At 40.9% G+C, this 24597-nt stretch overlaps 1 protein-coding gene across 1 annotated transcript in view; it reads right to left on the minus strand.

The window, feature by feature from the left end:
- SMCHD1 (structural maintenance of chromosomes flexible hinge domain containing 1) overlaps window positions 1-24597 on the minus strand; it is a 1770687-nt gene that overhangs the window by 1200437 nt on the left and 545653 nt on the right. Inside the window, exon 14 of the mRNA XM_053715865.1 lies at window positions 7339-7452. Within this exon, the coding sequence (XP_053571840.1) occupies window positions 7339-7452 (114 nt within the window). The remainder of the gene's footprint in view (window positions 1-7338; window positions 7453-24597) is intronic.

Here is a 24597-nt window from a genome sequence, read left to right on the forward strand (position 1 = left end):
TTAATGGAACAGGATGAATCACTCCCATTTTTAACAGGTCTTCTACACAATGTAAGAATGCCTGTCTTTTTATGTGGTCTGAAGACAACTGAGACCTGTGGAACCTCCCCCTTGGGGGAAGTCCCTTGAATTCCAGAAGATAACCTTGGGAGACTATTTCTAGCGCCCAAGGATCCAGAACATCTCTTGCCCAAGCCTGAGCGAAGAGAGAGAGTCTGCCCCCCACCAGATCCGGTCCCGGATCGGGGGCCAACATTTCATGCTGTCTTGGTAGCAGTGGCAGGTTTCTTGGCCTGCTTTCCCTTGTTCCAGCCTTGCATTGGTCTCCAAGCTGGCTTGGCTTGAAAAGTATTACCCTCTTGCTTAGAGGACGTAGCACTTTGGGCTGGTCCGTCTCTACGAAAGGGACGAAAATTAGGTTTATTTTTCGCCTTGAAAGGCCGATCCTGAGGAAGGGCGTGGCCCTTACCCCCAGTGATATCAGAGATAATCTCTTTCAAGTCAGGGCCAAACAGCGTTTTCCCCTTGAAAGGAATGTTAAGTAGCTTGTTCTTGGAAGACGCATCAGCCGACCAAGATTTCAACCAAAGCGCTCTGCGCGCCACAATAGCAAACCCAGAATTCTTAGCCGCTAACCTAGCCAATTGCAAAGTGGCGTCTAGGGTGAAAGAATTAGCCAATTTGAGAGCATTGATTCTGTCCATAATCTCCTCATAAGGAGGAGAATCACTAACGACCGCCTTTATCAGCTCATCGAACCAGAAACATGCGGCTGTAGCGACAGGGACAATGCATGAAATAGGTTGTAGAAGGTAACCCTGCTGAACAAACATCTTTTTAAGCAAACCTTCTAATTTTTTATCCATAGGATCTTTGAAAGCACAACTATCCTCTATGGGTATAGTGGTGCGTTTGTTTAAAGTGGAAACCGCTCCCTCGACCTTGGGGACTGTCTGCCATAAGTCCTTTCTGGGGTCGACCATAGGAAACAATTTTTTAAATATGGGGGGAGGGACGAAAGGAATACCGGGCCTTTCCCATTCTTTATTAACAATGTCCGCCACCCGCTTGGGTATAGGAAAAGCTTCTGGGAGCCCCGGCACCTCTAGGAACTTGTCCATTTTACATAGTTTCTCTGGGATGACCAACTTGTCACAATCATCCAGAGTGGATAGTACCTCCTTAAGCAGAATGCAGAGATGTTCCAACTTAAATTTAAATGTAATCACATCAGGTTCAGCTTGTTGAGAAATGTTCCCTGAATCAGTAATTTCTCCCTCAGACAAAACCTCCCTGGCCCCATCAGACTGGGTTAGGGGCCCTTCAGAAACATTAATATCAGCGTCGTCATGCTCTTCAGTATCTAAAACAGAGCAGTCGCGCTTACGCTGATAAGTGTTCATTTTGGCTAAAATGTTTTTGACAGAATTATCCATTACAGCCGTTAATTGTTGCATAGTAAGGAGTATTGGCGCGCTAGATGTACTAGGGGCCTCCTGAGTGGGCAAGACTCGTGTAGACGAAGGAGGGAATGATGCAGTACCATGCTTACTCCCCTCACTTGAGGAATCATCTTGGGCATCATTGTCATTGTCACATAAATCACATTTATTTAAATGAATAGGAATTCTGACTTCCCCACATTCAGAACACAGTCTATCTGGTAGTTCAGACATGTTAAACAGGCATAAACTTGATAACAAAGTACAAAAAACGTTTTAAAATAAAACCGTTACTGTCACTTTAAATTTTAAACTGAACACACTTTATTACTGCAATTGCGAAAAAACATGAAGGAATTGTTCAAAATTCACCAAATTTTCACCACAGTGTCTTAAAGCCTTAAAAGTATTGCACACCAAATTTGGAAGCTTTAACCCTTAAAATAACGGAACCGGAGCCGTTTTGAACTTTAACCCCTTTACAGTCCCTGGTATCTGCTTTGCTGAGACCCAACCAAGCCCAAAGGGGAATACGATACCAAATGACGCCTTCAGAAAGTCTTTTCTAAGTATCAGAGCTCCTCTCACATGCGACTGCATGCCATGCCTCTCAAAAACAAGTGCGCAACACCGGCGCGAAAATGAGGCTCTGCCTATGCTTTGGGAAAGCCCCTAAAGAATAAGGTGTCTAAAACAGTGCCTGCCGATATTATTATATCAAAATACCCAGATAAAATGATTCCTCAAGGCTAAATATGTGTTAATAATGAATCGATTTAGCCCAGAAAAAGTCTACAGTCTTAATAAGCCCTTGTGAAGCCCTTATTTACGATCGTAATAAACATGGCTTACCGGATCCCATAGGGAAAATGACAGCTTCCAGCATTACATCGTCTTGTTAGAATGTGTCATACCTCAAGCAGCAAGAGACTGCTCACTGTTCCCCCAACTGAAGTTAATTGCTCTCAACAGTCCTGTGTGGAACAGCCATGGATTTTAGTGACGGTTGCTAAAATCATTTTCCTCATACAAACAGAAATCTTCATCTCTTTTCTGTTTCTGAGTAAATAGTACATACCAGCACTATTTCAAAATAACAAACTCTTGATTGAATAATAAAAACTACAGTTAAACACTAAAAAACTCTAAGCCATCTCCGTGGAGATGTTGCCTGTACAACGGCAAAGAGAATGACTGGGGTAGGCGGAGCCTAGGAGGGATCATGTGACCAGCTTTGCTGGGCTCTTTGCCATTTCCTGTTGGGGAAGAGAATATCCCACAAGTAAGGATGACGCCGTGGACCGGACACACCTATGTTGGAGAAAAAAGTGTCCATTTTGTAATCCAATGATAGAAACATTTTATGCATTTGTATTTATTCATTAGTGGATCATTTTTATCCAATGAACGGCCCAAAGTCCAATTTAATGTTTAATCCTTTAGGAAAGACGGCGTCCAACATGTAGATCCATCTGGACTCTAGTCTAAGTAACATATTGTTGCTGCCCCCCCCCCCTTTTTTATAGGTGGGACATTTGATCTCCTTACTACAACCAGTACAATGTTCAGTACAATGTTCAGTACAATGTTCAGTACATCATGCGCCAAGGTGAACACGCAGCTTCTACGTCGATTGTCAAAGGTGACCCCTTACCAACCTGTGTAAAACATAAGGCATTGTTGTGCCAGAAGCAGTTCATAAGTCACAGGCTGATAGACCTTTGTTTGGGGAAGTTTCGCTCACAGCCGAGACAAGTGGGCGTGTATGATAACGCCTGAAAACATTGCAAGATCATTGGACACTACTCCAGTGCAGATCACTCCCACATATGCAAATTAGCCATGCAGTTGCTCAACTAACAGCACAATGAAGTATAAAGCTTGTGGGTGGGAACGGAACCAGCTGATCAGACTTACCAGTGATTATCCACAGCTGAACACAGCCTCGATGTCAGCTATTACACATGAAAGTGACTTTCTATCCATAGATTTTCCAAAAACACCAATACTATACCTATTACCCAAAATACATAAGTCACTGACACACCCACCTGGGCGACCTATTGTGTCCGCCAGGGACTCTATATGCTCAGGATTAGCGAGGTACATTGACCATCACCTTCATCCCCTAGTTACTAATTTGAGATCATATTTACAAGATTCATCTGCGATGATACGTGAACTACAAACTTGTCATTTATTGACTGATGGGGATATCCTCGTGACCATGGACTTTGACAGCCTCTATACTGTCATCCCTCATTTGGATGGCTTGGAGGCTGTCAGGTCCATGGCCACGGGGAACCCAGACTATAGGGGTCCTCCATTAGAGTTCCTTTTGGAACTTATGGAACATTGCTTAACCAAAAATAAATTTTTCTTTTGAAAGTCATTTTTATTTGCAGATAGCAGGGACAGCTATGGGCTCGAACATGGCCCCTGTCTATGCCAATATCTTTATGCTCTGGTATGAGCATCATATTATGCAACGCTATACACATCCCAACATCCTGATGTACACTAGATACATAGATTACTTGTTTTTTATGTGGCGTGGCAGTGAACAGGACTTGAAACTATGGGGAGAACATCTGAATCAGATCAAAGGCCCTATTAGGTTTAAAATGGAATGTGAGTATGAACAAATACACTTTTTGGACTTAAATATTTTTAAAGTCAGAATTGAACAACATATTAGATTTGGTACATCTTTATACATCAAGAGCACTGACAGAAACTCGTTGCTGCTGGCTTCTAACTATCACCCACGGCACCAAAAGTTAGGCATTATCTCCTCTCAACTCACGCGAGTAATCAGGAATATTTCCGAACCAGAAATCTGCAATGAACAATTGGATGCTATGTGTAAGAAATTGGAGGAAAGGCTATATGACATTAAGGATATTAATATGGCGAGACAGAAACTCCACATGTGTAACCAAGATTCGCTACTAAGACACAAAGAAAGAAAAAACACGACTGAAGAAAAGTTAAACTTCATTACCACATTCTCTCCATCACATGAGACCATAAGGGATTCCATTCACAATAGATGGGATTTACTTGAGACTGACAAGAGCCTGGCATCCTGGAAAACTAACACTCCAAGAGTTGTTTACAGACGGGCGAGGAGTATCAGGGACCTACTTGTAAAAAATGATCCCAAAAGTTCCCATCAAGGTGATATGTGGTTAAAATCTCGAAAAAGTGGTTGCTACAAATGTGGTGATTGTGTTAACTATAATTCTATGCAAGTTAGAGATTCTTTTCAACATTCACACATGAATAAAAGATATACCATCCGTTACCCGCTGAATTGTAACAGCTCATATGTCATATATATATCGTAATTTGCCCCTGTTCTCTGGTTTATGTGGGGAAAACGACCACCCCTTTCAAAGATAGAATGGCGAATCACAGATGCTCCATTAGGGAGGCACTGAAGAATGGAACATCTGATCTCCCAGTTGCCCGACACTTTGCTACACAGAAACATAGCATCTCCAGTCTACGCTGCATGCTTATTGATCATCTACCTATTCCAAAAAGGGGGGGAGACCGCAACAATATGTTACTTAGACTAGAGTCCAGATGGATCTACATGTTGGACACCGTCTCTCCTAAAGGATTAAACATTAAATTGGACTTTGGGCCGTTCATTGGATAAAAATGATCCACTAATGAATAAATACAAATGCATAAAATGTTTCTATCATTGGATTACAAAATGGACACTTTCTGAATTTGCTCATTGTTCCAGCTTCTACTATGTTTTTAACTTTTTTCATATTTTTTTTTTTTTGTTTTCTTCATTTTTTCTTCACTACACTTTCTCTTCTTTTGCTACTTGGCTACTGTGTTACTAGATGTCATTTATTCAACATCACCACCCCCACATGCTGCTGTATTGTGTGCTCTATCAAGCATTTTCTGCTAATCTTGCATGGGAGCTTCATATTAACCAATGGGGATGTACCCGCTATAAGTGGGGCATTTGTGTTGTCTGATTTGAATAGATCAAATGTGTATTACACCCCATCAACATTTCCTGTTATTCCTGCATTAGCTGTTGTTTTATGAATAAATGCGAGGGTGTAACCACTATAGGTGGGACATTTGATCTCCTTACTACAACTTTGAATGTGTATTACATCCCAGTACAATGTTCAGTACATCATGCGCCAAGGTGAACATGTAGCTTCTACGTCGATTGTCAAAGGTGACCCCTTACCAACCTGTGTGAAACATACGGCATCGTTGTGCCAGAAGCAGTTTATAAGTCACAGGCTAATATCCCTTTGTTTGGGGAAGTTTCGCTCACAGCAGAGACAAGTGGGCGTGTATGACGACGCCTGAAAACATTGCAAGAACATTGGACACTACTCCGGTGCAGATCACTCCCACATATGCAAATTAGCCATGCAGTTGCTCAACTAACAGCGCAATGAAGTATAAAGCTTGTGGGTGGGAACGGAACCAGCTGATCAGATTTGCAAGTGATTATCCACAGCTGAACACAGCCTTGATGTCAGCTATGACTTGTATAAATATAACACATTCAGCCAGTGGTTTTTTGCTCTCATGGGGAACACCACATAGCTGGTGTGACCACTTTGGATTTACCTTTCGGGACATTTGAAAAAGATGCCAGTTAGGCATCGAAACGTCATGTTTTTCCCAAGATTTTAACTTTTTGTATTATTAAAAGCTACATTTTATTTACAAATGACCAGTGAGTGCTGCCTTTTTTGCATAGTACATACTGTTTTGACATTGCACCCTGGCAGCTGCTACTAAATATATGGTGTGCATTCCTACACAGGACTTTGATATATATATATATATAATTTATTTAAAGATACACAGATGGGATGATCTATATACATCTATACCATAATGACACAGTGACAAAACAGTCTTCTACACATTCATTGTTTTCATGTTCATGGTTCAATGAAATCTTTAAAAACTGGTAATTTTTTAAGGATCCATAGAAACTGTAAAGATACATTTTAACTGAAAGCTCAGGAATTAGAAGTCAAATTATTGGAGAGAGTTTACAGTAAAAGAAGTGTTAAACTTGGAAAATGTAAAGCCTTGAAAAAACAAGAGGCAGGAAAAAAAAACACCACTTCTGAATCTGAACAGGGCCCTCCCATGAGAAACTGGGGTTTACCTCTTTGCAACTCCCAGAATGACCCTGTCTTCAACCACATGCACACCAAGTTCCTGAGGATGAAAGAGTGAGCCATAGAAAATAAGGCCTTCATAAAGCCACCCAGCTGCACTAATGCCTTCAGTGGCGTGAGGAATGAAGAGGATATTCTCAAACAGAATGCACTCACATAACGTGCTCCAAAGACTAGCACACATCCCCCAGTAACAGGAATGAACAGTGAGAGACAATTGTGGTCTTGAGCATTGGGGCAATCTACGGCATGGTTGCAGCCATCTAGGAGAGGTTTGGGTGCTCTGAGGCAGACTTTGGGTGGTCTGAGGATAATGATAGGAAAATCAAGGCATATATAAAAGGAGACCAGCTATAAAGTGGGGTGGGACAAACAGCGTCTTGGGTACTGGGGCAATTTATGCCATGGTTTTACTGGCTGTCAGTATGTGCAGTAACTTATGACAATTTTTTTTAATTTCAAAGTAAAAGATATACTTTTTTCTTCCACCAACAATTATTTATTTTACAAACTATTATTGGGCAGTGCAAAGCAGTGATTACCATCATCTCAAAGACAGCTTGTTTGTTTTAAAGCACTTAAACTGTTAATCGTTTTTACGTGCTAACCTTTAGTAAATAATTGTATGTCCTTTCATAGTGCATTAATCAGAATAACAGTCATCAAATAATATAAGCCAAATGAAAAGCATTAATGCTTTGCCTTACCAATGCTATCTGAACCTCGCCTCCTGTGGCAAACACATCACCATCATGATCGCCATGCAAGAGAAACTTCTGGATGCTGCCATAAAATATAGGCACAGTTTTTCTCGTTTTCACCTATTAAAATGGAACATTAAGGATTAATATTTAACTACAAATTATAATTAAAACAAGAACCTTAAAACATGGCTTACCAATATGTTGGTTCCCCTGAAAAAAAAAGCATTAACTACTGAAGACAGTCTATTTAAGATGGACTAGGACAGGAAATCCAGCACTTCAGTATTCACATTTTTTTTTCTCTAATAAAGGCAGCTTGGTTCTCTAGCAAAAAATGTGGGGCTTAGTTAGAACTATACCAACTGAGCCAAGATATCAAAATTTAGCAAACTTCTCGTTGTGTCTTCCTCATATAGCACTCACTGATAACGATTTTTAAAAGCAGCTTAAATATAGTAAAGAAAACAATAGAAAAAAATAAAAATTATGAAAAAATACATTAAATCAATTTAAATTTTGAACTACAGTAGACAAGCCTAAGTGCATCAGTGGAGTCAAAATTTTGGAGCAAACATTAATTTGTAGTGTTTTAGAAAACAATGTGTCAAGGATTCCTTTCACAAGGAAAGGATGCTACAGTGGTTCAGAAAATAGTAATAGCAAAAGTGAATGAGTTTTAAGAAGCTATATGGGGGTTTACATAATTTAATAAGGATTGTGATATGCAATGTGCTATTCATCTAAAAAATTAGTTTTAGAAGGATCTTGACATTTTCTTGCACTTGGAGAATTAAGAACAAAAATGAAATTTATTCTTACCTCATATTTTTTTTTTTTTTTTATGATATGATGAGTCCACGGATTTCATCCTTACTTGTGGGATATCGCCTCCTGGTCAGCAGGAGGAGGCTAAGAGCACTACAGCAGAGCTGTATATATAGCTCCTCCCTTCCCTCCAGTCATTTGAAGAAGAAAAAGGAAAAGCCAAGGTGCAGAGGTGACTGAAGTTTTCACAAAATTAAATATCTGTCTCAGAAAAACAGGGTGGGCCGTGGACTCATCATATCGTAAAAGAAACAAATTTATCGGTTAAAAATAAATTTCATTTTCTGTTACAAAATATGATGAGTCCACAGATTTCATCCTTACTTGTGGAATACAATACCAAAGCTAAAGTACAGGGAACCTAAACGGAAGGCACCACTGCTTGAAGAACTTTCCTCCCAAAAACAGCCTCAGACGAGGCAAAGGTATTGAATTTGTAAAATTTGGAAAAAGTGTGAAGAGATGCAGCTCTGCAAATCTGCTCAACAGAAGCCTCCTTTTTGAATGCCCATGAGGAAGCCACAGCCCTAGTGGAATGAGCTGTAATTCGTTCAGAAGGCTGCCATCCGGCAGACTCATATGCAAGACGGATGATACTCTTCAGCCAAAAAGAAAGAGAGGTAGTCGTAGCTTTCTGACCCCTACGTTTCCCTGAAAAAATGACAAATAAGGAAGACGATTGACAAAACTCCTTAGTCGCCTGTAAATAGAACTTCAAGGCATGGAAAACGTCCAAATTATGCAACAGACGCTCCTTCTTAGAAGAAGGATTAGGACACAAGGAAGGAACAACAATTTCCTGATTAATATTCTTATTAGAAACAACCTTAGGAAGAAAACCAGGTTTGGTACGGAACACCACCTTATCCGCATGGAAGATAAGATAAGGAGAATCACATTGCAATGCTGAAAGCGCAGAAACTCTGCGAGCAGAAGAAATAGCAACCAATAACAAAACCTTCCAAAATAACAACTTAATATCTATGGAATGCATAGGTTCAAACGGAACCCCTTGAAGAACATTAAGAACTAAATTCAAACTCCAAGGAGGAGCAATTGGTCTAAACACAGGCCTGATTCTAGTCAGAACCTGACAAAAAGATTGAACATCTGCCAGACGCTTGTGCAGCAAAATAGATAAGACAGAAAGCTGTCCTTTTAAGGAACTCGCTGACAACCCTTTCTCCAATCCTTCTTGGATAAAGGACAAAATCCTGGGAATCTGAACTCTACTCCAAGAGTAGCCCTTGGATTCGCACCAATAAAGATATTTACGCCATATCTTATGGTATTCTAGTAACAGGCTTATGCGCCTGAATCAAGGTATCAATGACCGAATCAGAGAATCCTCGCTTAGATAAAATTAAGCGTTCAATCTTCAAGCAGTTAGCTGCAGAGAAACCAGATTTGGATGACGGAAGGGTACCTGAATGAGAAGGTCTCTCCTCAATGGAAGTTTCCACGGTGGCTGAGACGACATGTCCACCAGGTCGTCATACCAAGTCCTGCGAGGCCACGCAGGAGCGATGAGGATCACTGAAGCCCTCTCCTGTTTGACGCGAGCAATCACCTGGGGAAGGAGAGCAAACGGCGGGAGCACATAAGCTAGGGTGAACGACCAAGGCACTGCCAAGGCATCTATCAGTTCGGCCTGGGGATCCCTGGACCTGGACCCGTATCTCGGAAGCTTGGCATTCTGACGAGATGCCATAAGATCCAACTCCGGCCTGCCCCATTTGAGAATCAGATTGGCAAATACCTCCGGATGAAGTTCCCATTCCCCTGGATGAAAAGTCTGTCTGCTCAGAAAATCTGCTTCCCAGTTTTCTATTCCTGGGATGTGGATCGCTGACAGATAACAAGATTGTGCCTCCGCCCACTGAATTATCTTGGCTACTTCTGTCATCGTAAAGGAACTCCTTGTTCCTCCCTGATGATTGATGTAAGCTACAGTCGTAATGTTGTCCGACTGGAATCTGATGAATCTGGCCGAAGCCAACTGAGGCCAAGCCTGAAGTGCATTGAATATTGCTCTCAATTCCAGAATATTGATGGGAAGCAGAGACTCTGATCGAGTCCATACCCCCTGAGTCCTCAGGGAGTTCCAGACTGCTCCCCATCCAAACAGGATGGTGTCCGTTGTCACTATCACCCATGAGGGTCTGCGGAAGCATGTCCCCTGGGACAGATGATCCGGCGACAACCACCATAGAAGAGAGTCCCTTGTCTCCTGATCTAGATCTATTTGAGGAGACAAATTTGCATAATCTCCATTCTACTGTCGCAGCATGCTTAGTTGCAGAGGTCTGAGATTAAAATGAGCAAACGGAATGATGTCCATTGCTGCTACCATCAATCCAATTGAATCCATGCACTGAGCCGCCGACGGCCGAGGAGTGGACTAAAGGGCTAGGCATGTATTCAGAATCTTTAATTTTATGACGTCCATCAGAAAGATCTTCATGGATAGAGAGTCGATTAGCGTTCCCAAGAAGGGAACCCTAGTCTGTGTAACTAACAAACTCTTTTCTAGATTCACTTTCCACCCCTGAGTCCTTAGAAAAGGCAGAACAAAGTCGGTATGAGACTTTGTCAGCTGGTAGGATAACGCCTGAATCAGAATATCGTCCAGATAGGGCGCCACTGCAATGTCCCGCGGTCTGAGAACCGCCAGCAGAGACCCCAGCACCTTGTGAATGTGAAAATTCTGGGCGCCATGGCCAGACCGAAAGGAAGAGCCACAAACTGGAAATGTTTGTCCAGAAAGGCAAAACGGAGGAACTTGTGATGATCTTTGTGGATAGGAACATGTAGATATGCATCCTTTAGATCCACGGTAGTCAAATATTGACCCTCCTGGATCAAAGGAAGAATGGTACGAAAAGTTTACATCTTGAAAGATGGAACCCTGAGAAACTTGTTTAGACTTTTGAGGTCTAAAATGGGTCGGGATGTTCCCTCCTTTTTGGGAACTACAAACAGATTTGAATAAAACCCCTGTCCCTGTTCCCGTACTGGAACGGGACAAATTACTCCCATGGAAAAAAAGTCTCCTACACAACGTAAGAACGCTTCTCTCTTCTGGTCTACAGATAATAGAGAAAGAAGAAACCTTCCTCTGGGGGGAGAATTTCTGAACTCCAACTGATATCCCTGAGACACAATTTCTAGTGCCCAGGGGTCCTGAACATCTCTTACCCAACCCTGGGTAAAGAGAGAAAGTCTGCCCCCTACTAGATCCGCTCCCGGATCGGGGGCCGACCCATCATGCTGACTTGGTAGCAGCAGCTGGTTTATTGGACTGTTTACCCTTGTTCCAAGACTGGTTGGGTCTCCAAGTAGACCTAATTTGGGAAGAATTCCCGTCCTGTTTAGCAGAAGAGGAAGAGGGAACTCCCTTGAAATTTTGAAAGGAAAGAAAATTACTATGTCGCCCTCTCTGTTTGGACTTCTTATCCTGAGGGAGGAGATGACCCTTACCTCCCGTGATGTCAGAAATAATTTCCTTCAAGTCTGGTCCGAACAGGGTCGTCCCCTTGTAAGGAATAGCCAAAAGCTTAGACTTGGATGAAACATCCGCAGACCAAGACTTCAACCATAAAGCCCTGCGTACTAAGACGACAAAACCTGAACTCTTAGCCGCCAATTTAGTGATCTGCAGAGAAGCATATGTAATAAAAAAATTAGCTAACTTAAGAGCTTTAATCCGATCCTGTATCTCTTCCAGAGGAGTTTTCACCTTAAGAGATTCTTCCAGGGCATCAAACCAATAAGCAGCTGTGGTGGTAACTAACAATACAGGCTGCCGGTTGCAAAAGGAATCCCTGGTGAACGTACATCTTCTTAAGGAGACCCTCTAGCTTCTTATCCATGGGGTCCTTAAAAGCACAACTATCCTCAATGGGAATAGTAGTCCGTTTGGCCAGGGTAGAGATGGCTCCTTCAACTTTAGAAACTGTCTGCCAAGAATCCCTAATAGCGTCAGCTATAGGGTACATCTTCTTAAAAATAGGAGAAGGGGAGAATGGAATACCTGGTCTCTCCCAATCTTTAGCAAGGATCTCTGAAGTTCTCTTAGGAACTGGAAAAACATCAGAGTAAGAAGGAACTTCCAAATATTTGTCCAACTTACTAAATTTTTCTGGAGGGACCACTATTGAGTCACAATCATCCAGAGTAACCAACACTTACCTCAGCAATAGGCGAAGGTGTTCCAGCTTAAACCTGAAAGAAACTTCAGAGTCAGTCATGGGCAAGGCGCACCCATAATCAGAGGGTTCACCCTCAGACATGACCTCTGTGCCCTACCGTTCACTGTGGGCGGGTACGTCCTCAATCGCCATCAGAGAATCAGAGGCTGAATTGACCATACAATTGTCTCTTCTTGTATGCTTGCTATGTGATATATTTGTAAAATTAGATAACGCATCAGAAAGAGTAGAAGACATCACTGCAGCAATGTCTTTTAAAGTAAATGCAGCAGAAAATGGAAAAATGCCTGTTCCCGCCTGAGCGGGGGTTAAAGGCTGTGATGCTTGGGGAGAAAGCTGCGGCATAATCTGCATCTTATCTATAGACTCTTGAGAAGCATCCGCTTTAGGCAATGATGTATCATAAAAAAATTTGATCTTTAAAGTGCAAAGCCCTCTGAACACATGAAGGACAAAAAGAAACAGGAGGTTCCACAGGGGCATTCAAACACATGGAACAGTTTGAATTACATCTGAATCCATTATTTCAGAAAATACAAATAACAACTTGTCTCTTTAAATTTAAAAAACTTTTTTTTTTTTTTTTTTTTTTTTTTTTAAACTGCAAGAAAAAAACAAAAACAAACAGTCAGTACCCAGATACTCTGGATGGCCTTACTGACACAATAAAAACAGTAAACATTTGCTAAGTAGTAAAGGACAATAAGATTGAAAAACTTCAGAAACCTATGAAAAAAATGGCACCCTCGAACGACCAAAAGACAATCCGCTTTCAATCACAGGTCCAGTGCCAAGGAAGTCCCGCCTATTGTGGGCGTGATCGAATCGCATAGAAAGTGCGATATGCCATCTTGTCAGACCGGGGCAAAAAGGAAATGTATGCTTACCTGATAAATGTATTTCTTTTACAATATGAAGAGTCCACAAATTTCACCCTTACTTATGGGATTATGCCTCCTGTTTAGCAGGAAGTGGCAAAGAGCACCACAGCAGAGCTGTATATATAGCTCCTCCCTTCCCTCCCACCCCAGTCATTCGACCGAAGTTAGGAAGAGAAAGGAAAAGCCAAAGGTGCAGAGGTGACTGAAGTTTAACAAAATTAATTACCTGTCTTAGAAATGACAGGGTGGGCCGTGGACTCGTCATATCGTAAAATAAATAAATTTATCAGGTAAGCATAAATTTCCTTTTCATTTGCAAGATATGACGAGTCCACAGATTTCATCCATACTTAAGGGATACAATACCAAAGCTATAAGACACGGATGAAAGGGAGGGACAAGACAGGAACCTAAACGGAAGGCATCACTGCTTGAAGAACCTTTCTCCCAAAAACAGCCTCAGATGAAGCAACAGTGTGACATTTGTCAAATTTGGAAAAAGTGTGAAGAGACGATCAAGTTGCAGCCTTGCAAATCTGTTCAACAAAAGCATAGTTTTTAAATGCCCTTGAGGAAGCCACAGCCCTAGTGGAATGAGCTGTAATTCTTTCAGGAGGCTGCTGTCCAGAAGTCTCATATGCCAGACGGATGATACTCTTCAGCCAAAAAGAAAGATACATAGCCGTAGATTTCTGACCCCTACGCTTTCCAGAAAAAAAAACAATAAATGAAGAAGATGATTGCCAAATTCTTTAGTCGCCTGCAAGTAAAACTTCAGGGCACGGACCAGGTCCAAGTTATGCAACAAACGCTCCTTCTTAGAAGAAGGATTAGGACACAATGAAGGAACAACAATTTCCTGATTAACATTCTTATTGGAAACAACCTTAGGAAGAAAACCAGGTTTGGTACGTAAAACCACCTTATCAGAATGAAAAATAAGATAAGGAGAGTCACATTGTAATGCTGAAAGCTCGGAAACTCTACGAGCAGAAGAAATAGCAACAAAAAATAAAACCTTCCAAGATAACAACTTAATATCTATGGAATGCATGGATTCAAACGGAACCCCTTGAAGAACATTAAGAACTAAATTCAAACTCCAGGGTGGAGCAATTGGTCTAAACACATGCCTGATTCTGGTCAAAGCCTGACAAAAAGACTGAACTTCTGGAACATCTGCCAAACGCTTGTGTAGTAAAATCGACAAAGCAGAAATTTGTCCCTTTAAGGAACTTGCTGATAACCCCTTCTCCAATCCTTCTTGGAGTAAAGATAAAATTTTGGGAATCCTAACTCTAGCCCTTGGATTCACACCAATAAAGATATTTACGCCATATCTTATGGTAGATCTTTCTAGGGACAGGCTTACGTGCCTAAATCAAAGTATCAATGACTGAATCAGAGAACGCCCGCTTAGATAACATCAAGCGATCAATCTCCAAGCAGTCAGCTGCAGAGAAACTAGATTTGGATGTTGGAAGGGTCCCTGAATGAGAAGGTCCTGCCTCAATGGAAGCTTCAACGGCGGCAGAGAGGACATGTCCAGCGCGATTAGAATTACCAAAGCCCTCTCCTATTTGATCTGTGCAATCACCCAGGGAAGGAGAGCAAACGGTGGAAACACATAAGCTAGGTTGAATGACCAAGGCACTGCCAAGGCATCTATCAGTTCGGCCTGGGGATCCCTTGACCTGGATCTGTATCTTGGGAGCTTGGCATTCTGACGAGACGCCATCAGATCCAATTCCAGTCTGCCCCATCTGAGAATCAGAGTGGCAAAGACCTCGGGATGGAGTTCCCACCCCCCCGGATGAAACGTCTGTCTGCTTAAAAAGTCCGCTTCCCAGTTGTCCACTCCTGGGATGTAGATTGCTGACAGATAACAAGAGTGAGCCTCCGCCCGTCAAATTATCTTGGATACTTCTGTCATCGCTAAGGAACTCCTCGTTCCTCCCTGATGATTGATGTAAGCCACAGTCGTGATGTTGTCAGACTGAAAACGGATGAATTCGGCCGAAGACAACTGAGGCCAAGCCTGAAGCGCATTGAATATTGCTCTCAATTCCAGAATATTGATTGGAAGTAGAGACTCCGACCGAGTCCACACACCCTGAGCATTCAGGGAATTTCAGACTGCACCCCAACCTAGTAGACTGGTGTCCGTTATCACTATAACCCATGAGGGTCTGCAGAAGCACATCCCTTGGGACAGATGATCCGGCGACAACCACCAAAGAAGAGAGTCTCTTTTCTCCTGATCCAGATCTATCTGAGGGGACAAATTTGCATAATCTCCATTCCACTGCCTGAGCATGCTCAGCTGTAGCGGTCTGAGATGAAAACAAGCAAACGGAATGATGTCCAATGCTGCCACCATCAATCCAATTACCTCCATGCACTGAGCCACTAATGGCCGAGGATTGGACTAAAGGGGTCGGCATGTATTCAGAATCTTTAAATTTCTGTCCTCCGTCAAGAAATGTTTTATGGATAAAGAATCTATTAGAGTTCCCAAGAAGGGAACCCTTGTCTGTGAAAGTAATGAACTCTTTTCTAGATTCACCTCCCACCCGTGAGTCCTCAGAAAAAAGAGAACCATGTCTGTATGAGATTGTGTCAGATGGTAGGACGACCCCTGGATCAGAATATCGTCCAGATAAGGCGCCACTGCAATGCCCTGCGGCCTGAGAACCATCAGAAGTGACCCTAGAACCTTTGTGAAGATCCTGGGTGCAGTGGCCAGCCCGAAGAGAAGAGCCACAAACTGAAAATGTTTGTCCATGAAGGCAAACCTTAGGAACTGGTGATGATCCTTGTGGATAGGAATATGAAGATATGCATCCTTCAAGTCAACGGTAGTCATATATTGACCCTCCTGGATCAATGGCAGAATTGTTCGAATAGTCTCCATCGTGAAGGATGGGACTCTGAGAAACTTGTTTAGACTTTTTAGATCTAAAATAGGTTGAAACATGCCCTCTTTTTTGGGGACCACGAAAAGATTTGAGTAAAACCCCTGCCCCTGTTCCAGTATTGGAACTGGACAAATTACTCCCATATTAGAGAGGTCTTTTACACAACGTAAGAACACCTCACTTTTTATCTGGTCTACAGACAATCGTGAAAGAAGAAACCTCCCCCTTGGGAGACTTTTTGAATTCCAGTTGATACCCTTGGGACACGATTTCCAGTGCCCAGGGGTCCTGAACATCTCTTACCCAAGCCTGGGCAAAGAGAGAAAGTCTGCCCCCTACTAGATCAGGTCCCGGATCGGGGGCCGCCACTTCATGCTGTCTTGGTAGCAGCAGCGGGCTTCTTGGGTTGTTTACCCTTGTTCCAAACCTGTTTGGGTCTCCAGACGGACTTGGCATGAGCAAAATTCCCTTCCTGTTTAGCAGAAGAAGAGGAATAAGAGGGGACTCCTTTGAAGTTCCAAAAGGAACAAAAATTATTTTGTTTACCGTTCAGTTTAGCTGTTCTATCATGAGGTAGGAGATGACCCTTACCTCCCGTAATGTCAGAAATTATCTCTTTCAAGTCAGGCCCGAATAGGGTTTTTCCTTTGAAAGAAATAGCCAAAAGCTTTGACTTGGACACATCAGCAGACCAATATTTTAACCATAACGCTCTACACGCTAAAATGGCAAATCCGGCATTCTTAGCCGCCAATTAAGCAATCTGAAAGGCAGCATCCGTAATAAAAGAATTGGAAAGCTTAAGAGCCTTAATTATATCTAAAATTTCATCTAAAGGAGTCTCAGTCTTAAGAGACTCTTCTAAGGCGTCAAACCAGAAGGCTGCTGCAGTGTTAACTGGTACAATGCAGGCCATCGGTTGTAAAAGGAAACCCTGATGAATAAATAACTTTTTCAGAAGACCCTCCAATTTTTTATCCATAGGGTCTTTAAAAGCACAACTGTCCTCAATAGGAATAGTTTTACGCTTAGCCAGGGTAGAAATAGCTCCCTCCACCTTAGGGACTGTTTGCCAAGAGTCCCGAACAGTGTCAGATATGGGATACATTTTCTTAAAAGTAGGAGAAGGTGAGAACGGGATACCCGGTCTTTCCCATTCTCGCGTAATAATTTCCGAGATTCTCTTAGGAACCGGAAAAACATCAGAGTAAGCAGGCACCTCTAAGTATTTGTCCATCTTACACAATTTCTCTGGTGGTACCACAATAGAATCCAACAAACAAAAAGATGAAATGCTAGGACGGCTGTTAAAAGTGATCCTTTATTGAAATCCAGACGATAAAAGTGACAAGGTTTCACCACCGAGAGTAAATAATAAACATACACCAAAAGTTAAAAAGAGTTAAATAAAAACAAAGTATCAAGGTACACATCCTCTCAGACTGTAGGACGCGTTTCGGGTTGCCCCGTATTCAAATATAACTCGGAAGTGTGTTTTACTCTTACTTATGCCAAGTCCATAACAAACTGCACCCGTCTCTCATTTGTTATCACCAATTGAAAACATTCTAACAATAGTTACATAGGCTGTAAATGCCTGTTACCGGCCTTAAGATACATTGTAAAAATCCCTGTGCTAAATTAGCTAAATTGTTAATATTCTATGCACAAAAGTTTAATAATCATATACCGTAGCTGCAAATAAAGCATGCCAAATATTTCTTGCCCTATGATAAACATTGCATTATGTTGATATATAAATAAACCAATTCAGATAGACAACTTATTGCCGCATTCTTTTTCACAGAAAAAAATGCAGATATTTGTCTGTCAGTTTTTAGAGGACAAAAGAGGACCTGTTTCGATCTGGGCTATTTTAACTCCAAAAGAGGCTAGAAATTCATATTTCTATACTATTAGGATCTAATATAACTTGGGAAGATTTTGACCCTTATGTGTGTTACTTTAGGGAACAAGATCCAACCAATCAGCCACTGACACAAACGATGATAATGAAGTCTCAGTTTTACCCTATACAGAGCAGGGGGGATGTGCTGGAATTGTTCCCCTAAAGTATAGAAAAATAACTCACCTCACTACATACACAACAGACAACCAACAAACAAAATTTAACTATAGCCCAGAGGAAAGCATTGGATGAATTGAAAAACAATGAACAGATTGTGATTAGGAAGTCAGATAAAGGGGGTACTACATTTATCTTGAAAAAAGCAGATTATATTTTGGAAGCATTACGCCAACTAAATGATAGGAACATGTATCAAAAAATACCAGGTAATCTCATAAAACAAATTCAAGAACAAATTTGGTATTTGGTAGATGAAGGAGTAGAGAAAGGGTACATTGATGGTAAGACAGCATTATTCCTTTGTGTCCCGCACCCTAAAACCCCAGTGTTTCACATGTTCCCTAAGGTCCATAGTGCTTGGATCACAATAAGGACAGACCCATTGTCTCGGGAATAGGGTCAGCCCTTGAACCCCTCTCTGAATGGGTGGACAGTGTCCTTCAGCCAATGGTGGTCCAGCTGTGGAACTACCTCAGGGATACCAAACATCTTTTGAATCTGCTATCTGACTTTCAATGGAATGATGCCCACAGCTGGATCACCATTGATGTTGTTTGGCTCTATTCCTCCATCCCGCATGTGTGGGGTTTGGAGGCGACTAAGCACTTCCTTACCATGGCCACTACCTTTGAACCTAAACAGGTTGAATTTTTTGTGGACATAGTGCGCTATTTATTAGAGCACAATTATTTTCAGTTTGAGGCCTCGTTCTATCTCCAGAGATGTGGGACAGCCATGAGTGCAGCCAATTTGTTTCTTGGTTGGTGGGAGGCGTCCCAAATCTTTGAAGATAGAAACCGGTTCCGGTCATCTATTTCCTTCTACAGGAGGTTTATCGATGATTTGATCATGATATGGAATGGCTCACAAGAAGAAGCACTCCTGTTTCTTGACTACCTCAACATGAACGAAATGGGCATACGATTTACCATGGAGTCTAATACTACGACAATCAACTACTTAGATGTCACCCTCACAGCAGATAGGGTGACTAAAAGGGTTGAAACTCGTACTTATCGTAAGCCCATAGTAAAAAATAATCTCTTACATAGTGCCAGTAACCATCCCAAGAACCTAAAGGACAATTTGTCCGAATGAAGCGCAATTGCTCCAAGGAGGAAGATTATTGGGATGAATGTGAGAGATTAAGTAATGATCTAGTACAGAGAGGTTATAATACTAGAACCATCTTACAAGCACGTAAAGAAGTGGATGATATTCCAAGGCAATCATTACTTGAAGAAAAATCAAGGACTATTAAAGAGAGGTATAGGAGTAATAGTCAGGTAACTTTTCTCACAAGTTATAGTGACCAGTACCATGACATTTGCAAAATGATCAGGAAGCATATGCCAATCCTATTAGCTGATTCTAAGTTAAAAGGGGTTGTAGACTCAGGGTGTACATTTCCTTATCGAAAAAGTATCACATTGGGTAACATACTTTCACAGACAGTACTCCCCAAAAGAAGCAGGGTAAGTAGCTGGCTCACGCATAGAGGCACATTTAAATGTGGCAACACAAGATGTAAAGCTTCTGATTACATCTTGGTTAGTCCCCAATTTACATCATATAGGACGGGCATGACTTCTGATACCTCACAGTGTATCAATTGTAGCATGTGCTATATTGTCTACCTTATATCTTGTGTTGAATGCAAAATGCAGTATGTGGGACTCACCACCAGGGAGGCGACGTCTCGCATCCGGGAACATTTCAGTAATATTAATTGTAAAAAAGAATGTTCAGCGTTAGCAACACATTTCATAAACAAACATGATCAATCAGTTAACACGTTCAGATGCAAGCCATAGAACTGGTAAAGAGTCCCAGTAGAGGAGGAGATAGAGAGAAGGAATTGTATCGGAGAGAAGCATTTTGGATATTTAAATTAAAAACCAGATACCCTTGGGGCTTCAACTCCACTTACGGTATCATGAACCACTGGGAGAGATAGCTTACTTCCTCTCTTTCTCTGACTAATGATATATTTTGTTTAAGAGGCCTATTGAATAATTAGGGATTTATCGCTAACTTTATATAGATAGCATTTTCAACTGTTAGTTATCCATCTAAGGATTTCATTTACCAAAGAGGTCTACTGAAGAATTAGGGATTTATCACCAATTTTATATACACAATTTAACCCCTAGATAGGAAAGTAGTAGTCTGACTAAGGTAGGTAAATAAGAGGTATCTATTTAGACTTGTGACCATCATTATGACAGAATAAGTTATAACGTCAAAATAACTACTATACAGTATTTACTATTAGCACTTGCTGTTTTCTTAGTTGCTTTACCCTAATCAAAACAATTATGGGTCAGAATTTCACCAAGCTATATTAGATTCTAATAGTATAGATAGATAAATTTCTAGTTTATTTTTAGATTTGTATCGCCCAGATTGATACAGGCCCTCTTTTGTCCTCTAAAAACTAACTGACAAATATCTGCAGATTTTTTTTCTTTTTCTGTGAAAATGATAGCGGCAAAAAGTTGTCTATCTGAATTGGCTTATTATTATACAGTATTTTGTATTTTTTATTATTAGCACTTGCGGGGGGCGGAGCCAACTGCCAACAAAGCTAGACACACATATCATGAGCTCCTACTTTCTATAATAATTTTACAAGGCTATTTGGCATATTTTCCCTTCTGCTACCTTTATCTTAGAGAATTAAATCGGACGTTACCCCATAAATACTGCTGAGAACTTTGCAATGCTAAACATCGTGATTTTTGCAACCCCGTCTTTCTGCTTTCTAAAGTGATACCGAGTACAGGAACACATGGATGCGCTTCTTTTATCCCAACTAACAGACTTACTAGACCGTCACCACTACGCTATTCTAGATGCAGTAACTGAGGCATTTAAGCCTCTTGTGGCTGACGCTTCTGTTCTGACTACCCTAACCGCCGATGCGGATGGCCGCCAAGAGGAGGGTACAGCAGGCCCACGGCAGTCGCCATCTTTAACCTTAACACCAGGGCACTCTGCGTGGTGCTATGAAGGAGCGGACTGTGTAGGGCGAGATATTGATGAAGAGGTGGGTTCCGTTACTACGCTGCAGGTCTCTTATTCAAATGCGCTTCATTGCGACATGGAGGAACCACTGCTACTATCTACTCCCCAACCTGCCCAGGGGTTGATTTGGGCGCAGGGCCCACGTGGGACTCCTATGCTGCAACTAACCTACCAACACATCTCTGGAGTTCAGGTAACAGGTCATATCAGGCGGAATTATGGAGATATTCAGACCACGCTCCCAACTTTGCCTGCAGCTACGGAGTGCATCAAATTTGCAGACCGCAATCGTGTTTGTGGGGCTTTCCCCTTGCTCTGTGATATAGGGGCAGGAGCGACCGAGCCTAAACCACAACAGAATAACTGCCCCAGCAAAACTCAGCACTATAGCCTCTCACTGCTTTTAGGGCAAGGTGGTGTCAAGTTGGGTATCGCCTAGCCTGCTCCCGACAGCCTCGCTGAGGACATTTTCTCTCTGATCATCTACTAAGTTTGATTATTATGGAAACCTACCCCAGGACATGATCCTTATAATTTCCTTCACACTGAACAATTATGTTTAGCAAGACAGGTTTATATGACTGTTTTCTATGATAACATGACATTTTTATTTTCTTCCCCTTGTCAGATTTATTTCTCTCATTGGTAATGGACATTATCATATATATATATATATACAGATGTCTTCTACACTGTTTTATCCTTGATATCCAGCTTTATGAGGACATCATTGCTGTTTGATAAAAAAAAGTTATTGGTTAATATATGTTTTGTTCTGTTAGAGTGCTTATACGTTAGGGCACAAGTTTAGACTGGGATAAGCATGTTGAATTTTAGTGGCACTGTCAATCTTTGTCTCTCTCACTTTAAATTTGTTTATTGGTATTGTGCTAATCTTGTTTCCTTTTGTTAATGCTTCTTATGTCTTTCACATGTACTGAGGTTTATACATATACAGCTCTTTGGTACCCCTTCTTTGATTTTCTTCTAGATTAATCTTTTAACTCAGATCTCCTCTCTAGCATTATAGGCATTCCAAATGATATTTAATCAACTTAGGGAAAGTTAAGTGAACAATTGCTTGTGTTACACATCTATACATGCAACTGGTCTACCTGTTGTCTGGGCATAGGGCCCGTGTCTGGACGGCAGGGTTTAAAGATTCCAAGTATGTAGACATATCATATTCCCTATTTACACTATAATGCCTAATCAATTGCCCTGCTTATTATTTTGGAGTTATGTTTATGTCTCTCTAATTGGATAGGTATTTCAACCTGACAGCGGATTATTTAATTGCTGTAGACATATAAATACATATATAGCTATATCCATAAGTGAGAAAGGTTTTACCATTTAACTTATAGCTCCCTACGCCTCTCAAGAGGTAAGGTATCCTATTACTAGAGTCTAACAAGTTCCTTAAGAGCTTAAAAGTAACACATTTACATAGGAAGATTGGGAAGTTCATACTTTCTAGTAGTATTTGGCCCATATAAGCATGATATTTAAACATTTTCTCACTATTCTTTGTATCTGGCTTACTTGGCCTACTGCTTTATGCTTGGATCCTTAATGTTAAAACTTTATATAGCCTGAGCAATCTCACGTGCCTCCTATTATAAGTTACTGCTCCTGCACTCAGGGGAAAAAAAGAGTGGGAGAGGGAAGGGAAAGAGAGAAAAAACAGCAGAAGGGAGGTTTGTCTCTAATCTGGTATGTGTGACTGGGATGTAACTGATATGTTAGGGCTTGGTGGCATAGCGGCTAGAATGTATTTATATATTTTCCATTATCTCATGTAGCTTTACCTCAAAGTCTGGGATATTTGTCTAGTGTAGGCTGGACCTGCACATTTGTTGTTTATGCTACCTGTCATGTTTACACATAACCTCCTCCCCCCCACACCCCATAATGTACCTCCTAGTTCAGGAGCGCTAACTATGTGGCTTATCTAGCCTATGCCGCGCTTCTATAAATCCTAATACTACCTACAAATAGAGTTAAAGCTTTTGAACCCAAACTTACTGTTTATTACTACACTATATCCGCCTAAATGCAACATACCCACATATTATATTATACTAACTATCTATAATATTTTTAACTCTACCTATAACCGATATATATATAAAAAAAAAAAAAAAAAAGAGGTTGGTTTGAGGCCCAAAAGTGGTCTCTCTTATTCTACCTTCTACCTTTGGTAGTTGTTTTATTTTGCTTATGTTTGAGGTTCTGGAGAGGCCTTTAGAGTTCATTAGAAGGTTCACATTTAAATTGGCAAATCACACCTGGAATCTAGTGTTGGTCATTAATGCTTATTCTCCTTCCTAGATTGTTTGTATACATTCAACATTGTAATGTATTTGACATTCTTCGTAATGACTAATTGTGCATACTGTTTTTTCTTCTTTTATTGTGATTCACTTTTTGAAACCTCAATAAAAATATATTATTAGCACTTGCTGTTTTCTTAGTTGCCTAACCCTAAACATCACACTTAAGGGTCAGAATTTCCCCAAGTTAAATAACATCCGAATAGTATAGATTGAAGAATTTGTAGCTTCTTTTGGATTCTGAATCGCCCAGACCGAAACAGGTCCTCTTTTGTCCTCAAAAAACTGACAGACAAAGACAGGTTGTCTATCTGGTTAGGTCTATAACTACTATACGGTATTTACTATTAGTGTTTGCTGTTTTTTTAATTGCTTAACCCTAAAGTAACACACGTAAGGGTCAAAATTTCCCCAAGTTATATTAGATCCTAATAGTATAGAAAGATGAATGTCTAGCCTCTTTTGGAGTTTAAATTAGCCCAGATCAAAACAGGTCCTCTTTTGTCCGCTAAAAACTGACAGACAAATATCTGCGTTTTTTTCTGTGAAAATGAATGCGGCAATAAGTTGTCTATCTGAATTGCTTTATTCATATATCAACATAATGCAATGTTTATCATAGGGCAAGAAATATTTGGCATGCTTTATTTGCAGCTACGGTATATGATTATTAAACTTTTGTGCATAGAATATTAACAATTTAGCTAATTTAGCACAGGAGTTATTACAATGTATCTAAAGGCCGGTAACAGGCATTTACAGCCTATGTAACTATTGATAGAATGTTTTCAATTGGTGATAACAAATGAGAGACAGGTGCAGTTTGTTATGGACTTGGCATAAGTAAGAGTAAAAAACACTTCCCAGTTATATTTGAATACGGGGCAACCCGAAATGCGTCCTACAGTCTGAGAGGATGTGTACCTTGATACTTTGTTTTATTTAACTATTTTTTTAACTTTTGGTGTGTGTTTA

Source organism: Bombina bombina, chromosome 5, assembly GCF_027579735.1.
Source record: "Bombina bombina isolate aBomBom1 chromosome 5, aBomBom1.pri, whole genome shotgun sequence".
In the NCBI taxonomy this organism is placed as follows: Eukaryota; Metazoa; Chordata; class Amphibia; order Anura; family Bombinatoridae; genus Bombina; species Bombina bombina.